Genomic DNA, 16,262 nt, shown 5'->3' with positions numbered 1-16,262 from the left:
GCACGCTACTTGACTCGGGGCAGGGCCCGCTGTGCCGTGCGGGGCATGGGGGATGCTGCAGGCAGGCCCCGGGAGGAGGTAGGGGATGCGCTGGGGACTGATGCTGCTCCTTTGCATCCTCACCGCCTGTCTTCGGGGACACCCCCAGGACGCTTGAGTGACCGTAGGCGAGTGTGGGTGCTGGCCCTCACCCACGGGATGGGAGGGGATGATGGTGGTGGTACCATACGTGGGTTTTGGCATCCCCCGTCACCCCAGTCCTGCTCTGTCCCCAGAGGCCGCCCGGACATCCAGTGGAGCAACCTGGACCCTCTGCAGCTGATGGAGGAGCTGGGGCAGTTCACGTCCCTGGAAGGCTTCAAAGAGCTGCTGGATAAGGCTGAGGTGGGGCAGGCTTACATGGAGCGGCCCTGCCTGGACCCCCGGGACCCCCAGTGCCCCCCCAGTGCCCCCAACAAGCAGAGCCAGCAGGTGGGTCACAGCCCATGGGGACTGGGAGGAGTGCAGGGGCTCGCTGCTCACCTGCCTGCCCTGTGGTTCCACATCCCTGATGCCTCCTGTCTGCCCACAGAGCCCCGACATCCCAGCCGAGCTCTCAGGGGGCTGCCATGGCTTCTCCAGGAAGTTCATGCGCTGGCAGGAGGAGCTGATTTTAGGCGGCACGACCAAAGACTCCCAGGGCAAGCTGCTACGGTGAGAGCTGCGGCGGTGCGGGCGTCCCCAGGTGGGGTGCAGGAGCCCAGCTGTGGCACTCATCACTGGGACAGTTTGGGACAGGGTTCCCTCATCCTCGCCTGGGTCCCACGGGAACCCACCCTGGCTGCAAGAGGGGCTGGGGGGCTACCTGGGAGAGTGTGTGACGCTGGTGAGCGTATGGGGCTGGCGAGCGGGACCTTGTTTTGGAGCAAGTTGGGGGACGGGGGGGCAGGATGCCTGGGTCCTCTCCTGGGTGTCTGCGGTGGGGCTGGGAGGCATGGGGTGGGGGATGGACCCGTTCCTGCATCCCGGGGTGCTGCAGCTGGTCCCAGCGGGGTGTGTGCCTGTCCCCCAGCGCCGAGGCCCTGCAGACCATGTTCCTCCTGATGAGCCCCCGGCAACTCTTTGAGCACTTCAAGGATGACTACGAGATCCATGACATCAGCTGGAGCGAGGAGAAGGCGGGCACCATCCTGGAGGCCTGGCAGAGGAAATTCGTGGAGGTGGGCAGCGGGGACAGCCCCCATGTGGGGCTGGGCAGGGATGTGCCTGTGCATGGCATCCCCCTGTGCCCAGGTTTGCATGTGGCTGTGGGTCCTGGCATCGCTCTCTTGTGGTCCAGGGTCCCTAGGGACCCTTGGTGGCAAAGCTGACACCCTGGGTGGCTCCTGGGGGGACATACTGGGGTGTATGGGGTCCTGACTCCTCTAATGGGGTGCACCTCCGGCAGCTGGCGCAGGACTCCATCCCAGCCAACGCCACACAGAGCGTCCACGCTTTCTCCACCACCACGCTCAACGACATCATGAAGTCCTTCTCCGACGTCAGCGCCATCCGGGTGGCTGGGGGCTACCTCCTCATGGTGCGTATGCCCCCTCGCTCTGTCCCCTGCCATCCCTTCCTTCCCCCCCCCACCCCCATTGACCCACTGCGCTCTTCCAGCTGGCCTACGCCTGCGTCACCATGCTGCGGTGGGACTGCGCCAAGTCACAAGGGGCCGTGGGTCTGGCCGGGGTCCTGCTGGTGGCTCTCTCCGTGGCCTCTGGCCTGGGGCTTTGCTCACTGCTGGGCATCTCCTTCAACGCAGCCACCACTCAGGTATGTGCTGGAGGAAGAGCTGAGTGCCGCCCGGCTGGTAGGACCCTGGGGGCTGCGGAGTGGCCGGGTCCACTCCCCAGCAGTGGCTGTGTCCCCTCACTGACACCGGCTGCTTTCCGTCAGGTCCTGCCCTTCCTGGCCCTTGGCATTGGTGTGGACGACATGTTCCTCTTGGCTCACGCCTTCACCGAGACCAGCCAGCACATCCCCTTCAAGGTGAGCACTGAGCCCTGCCCGGGGGCTGCCCGGTCCCCTCCTGCCTCCCCATGGCCCCTCTCGTCACCCCCTCCCTCTGTCCCCGCAGGAGCGGACAGGGGAGTGCCTGAAACGCACAGGGACCAGTGTGGCTCTCACATCCGTCAGCAACATGATTGCCTTCTTCATGGCAGCCCTGGTGCCCATCCCTGCCCTGCGTGCCTTCTCCCTCCAGGTATGGCAGGGGTCCCTCGTGGTGGGAGTGGGTGGGAAGGGGTGACTGGACCCGGCCCTGACATATCCCCCTGCCCACAGGCTGCGGTGGTGGTGGTGTTCAACTTCGCCATGGTGCTGTTTGTCTTCCCTGCCATCCTGAGCCTGGACCTGCACCGCCGGGAGAAACGCCGGCTCGACATCCTCTGCTGCTTCTACAGGTACTGGCGCTGGGCTGGCCGGGAGGGGGCTGACCCCACAAGTCCCCCCCAGAAGCGTGAGGTGGCTCTGCTCCTCTCCCTCAACATCTTCTCCTTCCCTCTCTCCTCCCTTCCTCTCTCCCTACAGCCCTTGCTCCTCGCGGGTCATCCAGATCCAACCCCAGGAGCTCGCTGACGCCAACGACAACCACGCCTGCCACCCCTCCCCTTACGGGCACCCTGGTGTGGCCACCAGCACCCAGATCACCACCACTGTGCAAGCCTTCACTCGGTGCGACCCCTCGGGCCACCACGTCGTTACCGTCCTGCCGCCCACCTCCCAGGTGTGCACCTCGCCTGCCGTCCTTCTGCCCGCCACTGACCCCCTGGGCTCGCAGGTTTTTGCCCCGTCCAGCTCCACCCGGGACCTGCTGGCCCAGCTGGACGAGGCCAAGGGCAGGCGGGAGTGCGTCCCCCTGCCCTTCTGCCGCTGGAGCCTTGCTGACTTCGCCCGGGAGAAGTACGCCCCGCTCCTCCTGCGGACCCGGACAAAGGTGAGATGGGGACAGTCCCGGTGGTGCTGCCCAAGGCAGGTGGGTGGCAGGGACCCAGCCTGACCCCTGCTGTCCCCACAGGCAGTGGTGGCAGTGCTGTTCCTGGCGCTGCTGGGGCTGAGCCTCTACGGCACCACTATGGTGCACGACGGCCTCTACCTGACGGACATCGTGCCGCGGGACACCAAGGCGCACGCCTTCATCTCAGCCCAGTTCAAGTACTTCTCCTTCTACAACATGTTCATCGTCACCAAGGGAGGCTTCCACTACCCGGGTGCCCAAGCCGCCCTGCTCAGCCTGCACCAGGCCTTCAGCACCGTCAAGTACGTGGTGCGGGAGGGCAACCGCGACCTGCCCAAGATGTGGCTCCACTACTTCCAGGACTGGCTGCGAGGTGAGGGACATCCCTCTTCTCCCTGACCTAGCACCCTCTCCGCAGCCCACGCCCTCCCCAGTGGCCTGGCAATGCCTTCCCTGGAGTGTGACACCCTGGGTAGGGTGGTCCCACGGTGTCCCCAAGGTGCCCAGCAATGCCGAGCTGAGCCCTGAGGTTTCTGCATGCCCATCCCGCTGGCACCATGCTCTCCGGGGCACACGGGGTGCCATGCAGGGTGGTGTGCCCCAAGGGATGCTCACCCCCTGTGCTGCGTCCTCAGGGCTCCAGGCCACCTTCGACAGGGACTGGCAAGCGGGGCGCATCACCCACGACAGCTACCGCAATGGCTCCGAGGACGGGGTGCTGGCCTACAAGCTCCTGATCCAGACTGGCAACAAGAAGGAGCCCTTCAACTTCAATCAGGTTTGTGGGGACGGCGCTGGAACAGCCCAACTGGGGACGACACGATGCCCACTGCCCTGCTGATGCCCACTCCTGCTCTCTCTCTCTGTAGCTGACCACGCGGCGGCTGGTGGACGAGAACGGCATCATCCCCCCTGACACCTTCTACATCTGCCTGACGGTGTGGGCCAGCAACGACCCCCTGGGCTTCGCCGCCTCCCAGGCCAACTTCTACCCCCCACCGCCCGAGTGGATCCATGACAAGTACGACACCACGGGCGAGAATCTGCGAAGTAAGTGAGCGTGGTGGGCTCCCTGCTCCTGCCCCACAAGCATCCCCTTGAAGAGAAACAACCCACATCCCTCATCCCATCAGCATCCTCTGGTAGAGATGCTGCCCTGCTTCACCGTGCCCCACGCTTGTCCCTCTGCACCCCACACCCTGAACGTCCCACTGCGCACTCCCTTAGCGCACAGCGACACACCCCTGCTCCAAGCCCACGAGCATCCCACTGTGAAGAAGCCCCTCTGCCCCACAAATATTCCCCTGCAGAGAAACCCCCCACTCTCTATGGCCCCCTACGCCATGAGCATCCTGCTGGCAGAGAAACCCCCTCCTCCTTGCCCCTACTCTGCTCCTCGTGCGCTCCCCAGCCCCGTGGTACCCGAGCAGGCATCAGGCTGCACCCAGGCTGGTGTGGCTGGGGTGCCCCCGTGCAGCCTGCACCCCTGTGCTGCCCGCACCCCCATGCTGCCCGTGCTCTCCTCCCCAGTCCCGGCAGCCCAGCCGCTGGAGTTCGCCCAGTTCCCCTTCTACCTGAGCGGTCTGCGTCGCACAGCCGATTTCGTGGAGGCGATCGAGAGCGTGCGGGCCATCTGCCAGGAGGCTGCCCAGCGCCACGGGGTGCTGAGCTACCCCAGTGGCTACCCCTTCCTCTTCTGGGAGCAGTACATCGGCCTGCGCCACTGGTTCCTGCTGGCCATCAGCATCCTGCTGGCCTGCACCTTCCTCGTCTGTGCCCTGCTGCTGCTCAACCCCTGGACGGCCGGCATCATCGTGAGTACGCACCCCAACGCATGGGGATGGGGGCTGACGGGCCATGCTGCCCTCCTGATGGGTGGGGACAGGGACATCGGGCCCTGCTCCCATCCTGCTGGGTGGCCCTGGGTACCTGCTTCATGAGGATGGGGCGATGGGGTGGCCAGGGGCACCCTGGGTGGAAGGGACACCTGTATGGAGGTGGCAGTGGGTGGGCAACCCATATGGAGGGATCAGGACACCTCTTATGAAGGAAACGCATGTAATGGGCAGGGGTTTGGGGACATCCATGTGGAGGAGGTTGAGGGCCACCCCCAATAGATGGGTCAGAGGCACACCCTGAATAGAGGGGAAAGAGGCAATAGGGGGAGGCTGCCCTATATGGAGGGGTGGGATTGGGCACACCATGGGGATGGGCAGAGGGGACAGGTGGGCAGAGCCACCCCTCACCAACCCCACCGCCCCCCAGGTCTCCATCCTGGCCATGATGGCAGTGGAGCTGTTTGGCATCATGGGGCTGATGGGCATCAAGCTGAGCGCCATCCCCGTGGTCATCCTCATTGCCTCGGTGGGCATTGGTGTGGAGTTCACCGTCCATGTGGCCCTGGTGAGCACAGGCAGACCCCTGCCCGGCCACTGGGCACCGCAGCTCCCACTCCCCAGCACCCTCACCCTCTTGGCCGTGTGCCGGTGGGTGGCCACGTCATGGGTGGCACGTGGGGATGAGCCCCATGTGACATCCGCACTCCATGCAGGGCTTCCTAATGGCCGCGGGGAGCAGGAACGTGCGCTCGGCTGCGGCGCTGGAGCACACCTTCGCCCCCGTGATGGACGGTGCCGTCTCCACCCTCCTGGGCGTCCTCATGTTGGCCGGCTCTGAGTTTGACTTCATCATGAGGTTAGCACTGGAGGGGGGTAAACCAACCACTTGCTGCCCCCCAAAAAGCTTTGGCAATGGGGGCTGGTGAGCATGGCAGCCCCCCTGGCTGGTGTTGGGGATGTGGGGCAGCTGGTGAGGATGTGTCTGGGCAGGGGCACCCACCCCACCTTGTGTGGAGGCTGGGGAGACATTGTGGGGCTGGGGTGTGTGCTGTGGGCAGCCGTGTTTGGGGTCGAACGGGGTTTGTGGGGGCCGTGCCCGCTTACCCTCTCTGCCTGCGGCTCCCCCAGGTACTTCTTTGCGGTGCTCACCATCCTGACGCTGCTGGGGCTGCTCAACGGGCTGGTGCTGCTGCCCGTCCTGCTTTCCGTCATTGGGCCACCTCCTGAGGTACAAGACCCTCATCCCGCCTCTCCCTGTCCGTGCCCCACCCCATACACACCTCTCTTCATCCCCCAGTGCCCCTCACCCTGTCCCTGCTTCACCCTGTACTCATCCCTGCCTTGCCCAGTCCCAGCCTCCCCCCATACCCACTGCAACCCATCCCTCACCCTGTACCATCCCTGCTTTACTCCGTCCTTTCTCTGCCCCATATCCAGCTTGCCCCACACCTGCACGACCCTACTCCTGACACTCCACCCTGGACTCCCCTCATTCCTCCCTGACCCACTTGACCCCATCCCTGCCTCACCCCACACAGCCCTTGGTCCATCTTTGCCACCCCCTGCTCCTCCATCCCTGCATGTCCCTGGTCCCTCTGACCCGGTCCCCTCTCTCCCCAGGCATCCCCAGCAGATAACGGCCCCCACCTGCCCTCACGGGAGCCGGTGCCCCCATGCCTGGGTCCCGGGGGGCTGTACATCCGGCGTGCCCCAGCCTGGCCCGCCGCCTTCCCCGACCCCTCAGACATGGAGCGCTATGCGGAGGGTGTGGGGCCGGGCAGCCCCCGGGGACCCTTCATCGTGCCCCCCACCCCAGCACACATCCTACTGGAGGCCGGCAAGGACCCCAGCTTCCCTCGCATCACCGTGAGTGTCTCTGCCTGCCATGGCATTGCCAGCTCCCCGGCATCGCCTGGGAAAGGGTCACGGACCTGGGGGTTGGGTGCTGGTGCCAGAGGGATGCTCAGCATGGCTGGGGACCCTCATGCTCCATGTCCCACCCCCTCAGGTGCTGAAGCCCTACAAGGACAGCCCGGAGGTCCAGGGGAAGGAGGCTCCCAGCCCACAGCCCGCACCCCCCATGCCCTCTGGGGAGCCGTGCCCAATGCCGTCCCAAGACTACTCACAGCCCTGCCCGCCGGGCGCCCGGCCAGGCCCCGCTGCAGCCCTGCCCGCCTACAGCACCCACCTGCAGGGTCCCAGCGGCAGCTACGCCACCGTCACAGCCACCGCTTCAGTGACAGTGGCCCTGCACCCGACACTGCCTGGTTCCTACCCCAACTTCGTCTCCGAGGGCTTTGCCAGCAGCGAGCGGGACTGCCTGGAGGATCTCAGTGTGCCCAGCACTGGTGGCACCGCTGGGCCCAACGCCTTCGAGATGCAGAGCATGGGACACCGCGGGGCAGCCACCCGGCGCTAGGTGAGCTTGGGGACCCTGCCCTGGGGGTCAGGTGCGGTGCCTTGAGGGGCAGGGTGGGCTTGAAGGGACCCAGCTGACCCCATTTGCTCTCCCTGCAGGTTGCCGGCTCCTGGGCATAGCATCTCCCCAGAGCGGCGTTACCCGCGTTGTGCTGCTAATCCCCGGAGCGGTGATGCCCCCCGATCTCGGCCAAGGAGGATCGACCCCTCCGCACTGCCCGCAGAGGGGCTTGGCAGGGCGGGCTGGCACTTCTATGCAAGCTGTGTGCAGGCCATGCCATGCCCGCGGGTCCCCAGCCCGGGGCTATGCCAACGGTGCCGTGTCCCCCCACCCAGGGTTTGGGGTTACCCTGCCCCAGGCTTGTTGCCCCCCCCAGAAATGGAAGCACTACCCCCCCATCTCTGTTTCTGGAGCTGCTGGCAAGGTGGGCTCGGTGCCCTGCCAGCTCCCCCGCTGCGGGGTCACTGCCTGCTGCCCATCACCTCCTCCTGGGACCCCCCCACCCAGGCCATGTGCTGGGGTGTCCCAACAGGGTGCCCTGGTGTCCCGTCCCCCCCCATCCTGATAAAGGGGCAGCCCGAGAGCCAGCCGTGCCTTGGGGGGCCATGGGCAAGGCCTGGGGCGGGCGCTCCCCACCTTTATTTATTGCAAAGGGAAACTATCTATAGAGAGATATATATTTTTAAGCTTATTTTAAAAGATTTATTTCTCAGCCTACGGCCTGGCCCGGCTGCCCAGGGTGCAGGCAGGGAGGGGGCAGACCCTTTGCCGATGCAGGGCTGCCTGCCAGGGGCAGTGGGAGCCCAGGCCAGGGGTGCAGACCCGATTTGTGCCCATGCTACACAGGGCACTGGGTAGCCACGGGCAGCTCATCCCGTCTGACGGGCTGCTCCGTGCCTCAGTTTCCCCACTGGTGAGCATGGGAGGGCTGCCGATCAGGGACATGCTGCGGCAGAGCCAGGGAGCCTGCTGCTCCCACTGCACAGGCAGGGTTTTTTGGGGGGGGTTCTTGGGTTGGTTCTTGCTGTGCCGAGCCCCAAAGCTGTCCCACTGTCTCGGCCCCTTGTGCCACACTCGTGCTCTGCCCTGGTGACAGCATGCGCTGGTGCACGCCCATGGCAGCGCACGCTCGCGTGGGTGCCCACCGTGCCTCCAGGCATGTCTCGCTGGGACAGCAAATTTCTCACCACGTCCCCGTGCAACGGGGCTTGTCCCCGAGACCAGTCCCCTGTCCCCGTCCCCATCCCGGGCACCGTCTGCGCCCCTTACCCAGCACTTTAACTCCAGCGGTGTTCGCCGTGCCCGTGGCCCCTGCTCCACCCCGGCCCCCAGACACTGCCGCTGAGCTGGGGTGGCCCTGGGGACCCTGTCCCCGTGCTAGGCGTGGGCACGGTGGGCAGCCCCCCCCCCCAAACACGCCATCTAAGTTATTTATATCAAAGAGAGCAAAGGTTTATTTTTGTAGTTTGTACAGGCGGTAGTGGGGACTGAAGGTTTATTTTTAAAGAGTAAATATATATATTATATATAAATTACCTGCCGTGTCTGACGTTTTCTCCTGGGGGGCACAGCTGGGGGTGCTCGAGAGGGACCCAGTTGTGCACACACACAGTGGGGTGTGCGGGGAGGGGGTGCGCGCTGAGGAGAGGTGTGGCACATCGGCAGGGGGCTGGCAGCTTGTTCCCCCCGCCCCCGGGCTACGAGAGGCTGGGGGCTGCTGGCAGGGCTCAGGGTGGAGGTGGGTGCTGGGTGGGTGCTCGGGTCCCCCCTCCCGAGTCCCAGGCCGCCTGCGGGGCGGGGGGCGGGGCGGGGCTTGTTCCCCCTGCCCGGGCCGCTCCCAGCGCTCGCTGCCGGCTGCAGCCCGGCCCCGCGGCCGGGGGAGGGCAGCACGGCGCTGGGGAAGGGCCCCGGCATAGGACCGCAGCGGCGGGGGTGGGAAAATGGAGAGCTCAGCCCGTGCCCCCATCCCACAAGGGACCCCCGCCACCCCTGGAGTCCCCTCCCGGGCTGCGTGTGGCTTCTGCGGCGGCTGGGCGTCCTCGCACCCGCCCCATGACCGAGCTCCAACCACCCACCCCCTTTTTTGGGTGCCTGGGACATCCTGCCCCGACCCCGAAGCCGTGGAATGGGGCAAAGGGCTCTATTGATGCTCTCAGCCTCGGCGACACCTCCTTGCCGCACAGCCTGCCCCACTGCAGAGCACTCGGCCGATGCGGGGCACCGCTGCTGCCCAAGCCCCCCAGGTCAGGCTGGGGCGACCTCGGCACCCAGCCCCTATTTGGCGTGCGGGTCCAGGTGACGATGGTGGTCACGGGGCCGCGTGCCACGCCGGGGCCGGCAGAGGCGGAAGGGCACCCCACTGCCCTTCCGCAGCGCGTGGTACCGCCAGGCAGCCGCGATGCTCTCCACCTGCGGGGTCAGGGATGGGGGCATCAGCATGGCCACAGTGTAGTCCCCCTCAAATTTGGCCCCGGAGGTGAGTCAGGGCACCCCGAGGGGACACAACAACTCACTGGGATGAGCAGGTCCCGCTGGTTGTGGCTCTCCAGCGTCGCCAGCTCGCTGGGTGCCAGCAAGGGCAGGCGCAGCTCCTGCACAGGCAAGGCAGCCACCTCGGGCACCGGGCACTCCAAAACGGCCTACGGGATGTGAGTGATGGGGTCGGTGACGCTCTGGACATTGGGGATGTTTGCCGGCGGGGGGAGGAACACAGCCTCTGTGCCTATCACAGAGCTCCTGGCTCAGGGACAGGGCGCCTGTGTTCCTTGCCTGGGCTGGTGGGGAGTCTGGGCACCCCTGGGTGGGGGGGCATCCAGAGGCATTCGGCCCCCCCCCGCCTCTCCCCAGTCAGCATCGTGTTGCACTCACCGAGCTGACGTGCGCCCACTCCCGCACAGCCTGCACCAGGTCCAGCTCATCCACAGCCAGGTGATCGCTGCGCAGAACCTGTGCCAGCACCACGTCGGAGAGCTCGTGGAAGCCTCGTGTCCGCACCACTGCCTGCCAGCACACCGCAGCACCGGGACGCTGGTACCGAGACCCCCACATCACCTCCCCTCCCCCCACGTCCATGGCACCATCCTTGCCTGGCACCCCAAAATCCCCCCACCCACATCCCCATACCCTGGCACCACAGTAGCCCCCAGCCAGCCTCTACTTGGCACCCAACATCTCCCCAAACACCATTTGCTCCCTTTTGCATCCTGCCCAGCCTCCAGCCACTCATTCTTAGGACCCCCACTCCCCTGCCCCATGCCCCAGAGTACCCCGCGCCCCATCGCCCGCAGCTGTACCGCAGTGCAGCTCTCGATGAAGGCCAGGCAGTGCTGCTGGAGGTCCGCCTGCCCGTAGGTCACCGCAGCCTGTGGGACAACACAGACACCTGCAAGGGGGTCTGGGGCAGGAGGGACCTCCCCCCCGCCAAAGCCCTGCAGAGACACAGGTGCTTGCAGGGACCCAGGTGAGGTGAGCATCCCTGTGCATAGGTGCGACAGGGCGAGTGTGGCGGGGAAGGGGCACCAAGGTCCTCTCCTTTCCCAGCCTGCCCCACAGCAAAGGATTTGCTGGCTCTACCACCCACGATGGCCACACAGCCCTGCTGTCAGCAGGAAGCATCTGATTTTCCACCGCTGCTGGGGGACATGAACCAGCCCTGAGTGGGCAAGGGGTCCCAGCACTGTTGTCAGTGCAGTGACACAGAGCCACCCATCCCCAGCGCTCCTTGCATGGGCATGGGGTCAGCTTAGAGCCCCCCCCATATGTCCTATGCCCCATACCCTGGTGCTAGTCCCTGCCATCCCTCACTGCAGCAGGAATCTGGGGGGGCTCTCATTGTCCCTCATCCCTACCCAGAGATGCTTGTCACAGGGCTGGCACTGCCCATCTGGGGACCAGGAGGACACTTCCCTGTCCCCTTGCAGTGGCAGCCCCTGCGTGTGGGGTGCCCAGGACCAGCACAGGCAGGGCGAGCATCGCCTCCCCCTCCACCCCAGCAGGGGACCATCGCTGACGCAAGTGGGGAGGGAAAGCGAGATGTTTTCTTCAGGTTTGTTTTGTTCTGGGGTTTTGGGGTTTTCTGTTTGTTTCCTCCGGGCCAATTTTAGCTCTGTTTACGCCCTGGTGGTCTGGCACTACCTCTGGCAGGAGCTTCTGTGTTCTGGGGCTGGTGTCTCACCCTGCGAGCATCGCTTCAGCCCAAGGGAGACGAAAAAAAAATCCCCTTCTCTGAAGAGCAGCCTTGATCCCACCAAGCAGTGTGGCAGGGTTTTTGGGGCTGGCCTCAAAACCATGAGAGCTCCCAGAAGCCCAGTGCCTCCCAGTTTCATGCAGATGATGCCAAGGCCCTGGCACTGAGGAGCTCTGGCCAGCCCTGCTCAGGGCTGTGTGGCCTCGGGGACATTTCCCTGACAGACTGCGGTGGTCTTGGTGGCCCTTGCAGCTCTGGTATGATGTGCCCAGGACCTGGCAGTGCAGCTGCTGGACCGGGGTGGGTACAAAATCCCATCCCATCATCCAGCCAAGAGCAGGAGGGTCAGGCCAGCTCCTGCCAGAAAATCAGAGGGGTTATTTGTAACCCCCCTGTGACCCCACTGTGGTCACACTCACCTGCAGGGCCTCGCAGACCTGCTCCACGCTCAGCGTGTCCTTGATGAACTTGACGCAGAGCTAGAAGGCAAAAGGGGAGAAGGTGGGCAGAGCAGGGACCCAGCCTGGCCATTCCCCTCTTCCCGTGACTCTCAGCATCCCCTGAGCCCCCAGGAGTTGGGGGGCACCTCCAGCCCCCCAGGCTTTCGTAAGACAGTGATGGGCTGTGGGATAAGGGCTTGCAGCACGGCGTGTGGGCACGATTCAGCCATGGACTCAGGCAACCTCACAGCCCCAGGCGGGTCACCTAACCCTGGCCAGTCACCAGCCCTGTCCTGCCATGGGGGGACAGCTCTGGTGCCAGCTGCAGTGCACTTGGTGACCGCAGCTTTGCTCAGCCCTGCCTGCCAGCTGCTGTCTGCCCATGACTGCTCGAGCATCAGTATCTCTGGCTGCGGCCCAGATGTGGATGATGCAGCCAGACCGGCACATCTATCAGGGGGCAGGACCTCCCTCCTGTCCATCTCATCTGCCTCCCACACAAAGGGGTCAGAGCCCCTGAGAAACCCGAGGGGATGTGACATGCAGGGAGGAGCAGTCAGCTGGAGCAGAAGGGCCCTGAGTCACTGGCAGGAGGGAGATGAGGTCACCCTGAAGATGGTGACACAGCCATGGGCTTTCCCTGCTTGTCCTTGGCCTGTCCCTTCCATTCCACCCCTCCGCTTTCGCTTTCCTCGCTGCAAGTCATCCCCCCAGGGATGCATTTGCTGGGTGGTGGGGTGGGACTTCTGTGGCTGGGGCGCTGGGTCCCCCTTTCTGCAACACCTATTGTGTCCCTTCCTGGCTCAGACAGCTGTTTGACGGCCTGGTGCCACATCTGGGCATCAGCTGAGCTTGTCCCCACAGGGTGATGGGGCAGGTCCCATCCCAGTGCCCTGGCGCACAGCAGCTCATGATTTCTCAGCTCCTTGGCGAGTGCAGTAGGAAGGAAGGGGAAGTCCAGGCATGAGATGGTAGGTCACACGATCAGCCCGGCTGTAATTCAGGAATCGCTCTGATGACGTGGCCTGGCCACTCTCCTCCACGCCAAGCTGCTCCAGCTCCCTGCCCCCTCCTCATCTGGCTCCCACTCCTTCTTTTTTGCTCCCTGCTGCCTTCCCAAAACCTTCCCACCCAAAGCAGCCCTCCCTTGGCAGCACCGTGGCTGGGGTGCTGAGTGCTCCCCAGGACTGGGGCTTTCCCTATGGCATCATCCTGCCAGATGACCAGAGAGCACCCGTGGGCGATGGCATTGGGGCTTTCCTGGTGCTCTTTGCCGTGCGGGGAGATGTGAGGCCCCTTGCATTTCCCTGGGATTCCCCGGCCCCCACAGGGCTCCCGGCCAGTGCTGCACCCCCTTCAAGGGGGATCCCACTGGAGAGACCCTCCAGGATTGAGAAGCAGGGGCTGAGCCTGTGATGGCCTGGGGTGATGTACCACAGTGCTGTCATTGGAGCCACCTCCAGCCACCAGCCACGCAGGGACCATCCTGGGGTGCTTCTCAGCACAAGGGCCACTCGGGGACCACCACCCCTGGTCTAAGCAGGGCTGTACCTTGCAGAGGTCCTGCAGGCCGTACTCCACCGACGAGGTCAGCACGTCCAGTGCCTGCAAGCAAGAGAGACCTTGTGAGTATCTGTGTGCAGGGCTGCAGATGGGCAGGCAGCACACATGGGCAGGGGGCAAGGGCACATGACATTCTGCTCAGTGGGGGCTCCCAGGTGGGTGTTGGGGGAGGGGGAAGGGGCTGTCACATGGGGGCCTATGTTCTGTTCTGATGTCCCCATTCCCAGCATCCGAGGTATGCACAGCCAGCTGTCCCAATGTCGGGGCAGACACACTTAGGACAAGGCGCTTTGAAAACCTCACTGTGCTGGGCTGAGACCCCACACACTCATGGCACTGTTAGCCAGCTAGAAAGCACCATGCACAGCATACCCTCCATCTCCGGACCCCTGCCAGGAGCTGCAAAGCACCCCCTACCCTTGCATCCCCACCTTGTCCCTCCCACGCCCACAGTCCCTGCCAAACCCCATCCACTCACTATGTGGCTGTTGAGGGTGACGCTGTTGGTGTAGAGGAACTCGATGACAGCCAGGAAGACCTCAGGCTGCACGTTGCCCAGGATGAAGGGGCCCTGGGGTGGGACGCTGCCGGGGGAGTCCTCACTGCCCATCAGCCCCTGGCTGAGCATTCCCTGGAAAGCCTGGCAGCGGCACGCCAGCACACAGCGGTGCGCAAACACCTTCTGCTGCTCCCGGCCCACTACGAACGTCACGTCACTGCGAGGGAGAGGGAACTGAGGAATGGAGTGCCTGGGAACTAGGGCATGGGGTGTCCTGGGGCTGGGACAGGGCAGAGACCGGCTGCGTGCCCATCCTGTCAGGGCAGCACCCTTTAGTTTTAACCCAGGGGCTTTTCCCAGGGATGGAGGGGTCCTTGCTGGTGGCTCCTTGCAGCCATCCATGCTGCAGGCTGGAAAGCACTAAGAGCCATGGGTGCTGGCACAGAGCAAGGCAGAGAAAGGCCCAGGACGGCTGGAGAAAGTGACTTTCTCTTTGGCACAGCACAGCCAGGGAAAGCACAGCTGCCACCGGGCTCGGTGTCCTTGACTCACGGGCACTGACTCACGAGCTCAGAGATGCGAAGCCTCCGGCATCACTGCCAGCGGGGTTGGCACTGCCCCTCCCTGTGCCTGCCGTGCACAATGGGGCATGGGGTCCTGCTGCCCTGGCCCCCCACAGCCCCCCAACACAGTTCCCCAGCCCCGTCACTTTGGGAAAGGGAGCAGGCAAAGGGCAGGGAGCCTCCAGCTCATGCGCGCTGTGTCCATCCCCTTGTCCCCTCCTTCTCTCTTTCCCCATCCCAGCAGGGCAGTGAGCAGAAGCTATGCCACCCAAACTCCAGCTGCCACAAGGCCATGCACAAACCCACCACCCAACCCTCGCAGTGTCCCACAAAGGATGCGCCCACCAGGATGGGCACCTGGGCCATTCCACACGTGTATCAAGATGCACACGGCTTGGGCATGCTGGGCAGTGTGAGCAGAGCCCCACAGATCCTCCGTGACTGGTACTGCAAGGAGAAGCGAAAAAACCCTGCTACCTGGCTATGGTCCACAGGACAAGCAGCGGAAGCAGAGTGCAGAATGCAGGCTGTGAGGTGTGGGATGCAGCCTGCAGTTATGGGATGCAAGTTCTGGGATGCAGGATGGGTGCAGAATGAAAGTTGCAGGATGTGGGATGCAGAATGAAGGGTGCAGGCTGTGGGATGCAGGCTACAGGATGAAGGATGCAGGGTGAGGATGATGGATGCGGAGTGCAGATTTCAGGTTGCAGGAAGCAGAATGAAGGATGTGAGTTGTGGGATGCAGGGTGAAGGGTGTGGGATGCAAGATGCAAGCAGCAGGATGTGGGTCAGGGATGGTAACGCACTGGCGGCTGCTTCCCCACTGCCTGGTGCTGTGGCTGAGGAGTTTTCACTGGAATTTCTCTTCTGGGTGGCCAAAAATTTTGACAGGGATGGGGATTTCCTCAGATAGCACCAGCAATTGTGCCAGGCTTCAGGATGAAGCTGGCAGAAAGTACCACACAGCCGGGCAGCTGCCATGCAGGAGGTGCTGTGTAGGTGTGGGGTGGCCGAGGCAGCGGCTCTCCATCTCCGCTCCCCACTCCAGGAGGAGGTGTCAGGGATGCCAGGCAGCGTGAGGGGGGCCAGTCAGGCTGCTGCCTGCCCTCTGGAGTGCCGAGAGGTTGCAGATGTCAAAGGAAAGCGCCAGTGAAGCTGGGGTGGGAAAGGAGCCGAGCACAGCGGCTGCGGTATCCCTAGTCCTGGCAAGGGCAGGAGCCCCAGCGCAGGATTCAGCCCGGAACACTGCCTTGCCCTTCTGGCACCATGCCTGGGGACAGAGGGGGTCTGGGTGCACCAGAGGACATTCCCTCCTCCGCAGAGGTGGTGGCCGTCCCTGGGGGGATGCTCCCAGGCAGCCCTGGGCTCCCACTGCCGTGCGGATGTGGGGGGAGCGCTGCAAAAGCCATGTGGGGTGAGCACAAGCCATGCCTGCCCCGCCAGCTGCCTGGGGCTCTCTGCACTGCCCAGGACCCCCAAACCCCACCCCGGCAGCGCTCGGGGCTAGGGGGAAGTGGCACGGAGCAAGCACTGGGGGGGCTTCGGCATGGCTGGGGGGGTGGCAGCCCCCCGAGCCCCTCACCTGAACTGGGGGTTGTTGACCAGAGTGCGGAGGGCAGCGGTGAAGGCGGCCGCGTCGCCCTGCAGCTGCGCAGAGCAGGGGCCGGCCATGGGCTGCCTCGGGGAGGGCGGCGGAGGAAGGCGGCGCAGGCTGGCGGGAGGCAGGCGGGAGGCAGGCCGGAGGCTGGCCAGCCTGGGGAGGCCGCGGGGAGGAGGC

General features: G+C 64.6%; 2 protein-coding genes across 2 annotated transcripts in view; one reads left to right on the top strand and one right to left on the bottom strand.

The window, feature by feature from the left end:
* PTCH2 (patched 2) overlaps positions 1-7,473 on the top strand; it is a 19,607-nt gene extending 12,134 nt beyond the window's left edge. The window contains exons 6-24 of the mRNA XM_086753810.1: positions 276-471; positions 572-693; positions 1,052-1,199; positions 1,427-1,558; positions 1,639-1,794; positions 1,918-2,010; positions 2,099-2,224; positions 2,305-2,423; positions 2,551-2,956; positions 3,038-3,350; positions 3,613-3,755; positions 3,847-4,027; positions 4,508-4,791; positions 5,243-5,380; positions 5,529-5,671; positions 5,944-6,043; positions 6,436-6,681; positions 6,824-7,234; positions 7,333-7,473. Of these exons, the coding sequence (XP_086609936.1) occupies positions 276-471; positions 572-693; positions 1,052-1,199; positions 1,427-1,558; positions 1,639-1,794; positions 1,918-2,010; positions 2,099-2,224; positions 2,305-2,423; positions 2,551-2,956; positions 3,038-3,350; positions 3,613-3,755; positions 3,847-4,027; positions 4,508-4,791; positions 5,243-5,380; positions 5,529-5,671; positions 5,944-6,043; positions 6,436-6,681; positions 6,824-7,234 (3,457 nt within the window). The 3' untranslated portion in view covers positions 7,333-7,473. The remainder of the gene's footprint in view (positions 1-275; positions 472-571; positions 694-1,051; positions 1,200-1,426; positions 1,559-1,638; positions 1,795-1,917; positions 2,011-2,098; positions 2,225-2,304; positions 2,424-2,550; positions 2,957-3,037; positions 3,351-3,612; positions 3,756-3,846; positions 4,028-4,507; positions 4,792-5,242; positions 5,381-5,528; positions 5,672-5,943; positions 6,044-6,435; positions 6,682-6,823; positions 7,235-7,332) is intronic.
* Positions 7,362-16,262, bottom strand: BTBD19 (BTB domain containing 19). The gene is made up of 8 exons (XM_086753811.1): positions 16,068-16,262; positions 13,902-14,139; positions 13,412-13,465; positions 11,840-11,899; positions 10,528-10,596; positions 10,103-10,234; positions 9,748-9,873; positions 7,362-9,643 (listed from the first exon to the last, which is right to left on the bottom strand). The coding sequence occupies exons 1-8, from the start codon at positions 16,154-16,156 to the stop codon at positions 9,509-9,511; spliced, it is 903 nt and encodes a 300-aa protein (XP_086609937.1). The 5' UTR covers positions 16,157-16,262; the 3' UTR covers positions 7,362-9,508.

The sequence above is a fragment of the Chlamydotis macqueenii genome, chromosome 8, assembly GCF_036417535.1.
Source record: "Chlamydotis macqueenii isolate bChlMac1 chromosome 8, bChlMac1.mat, whole genome shotgun sequence".
Lineage (NCBI taxonomy): Eukaryota > Metazoa > Chordata > Aves > Otidiformes > Otididae > Chlamydotis > Chlamydotis macqueenii.
Note: the sequence above shows the minus strand (reverse complement) of the source record. Positions and strands in the feature narration are given on the sequence as shown.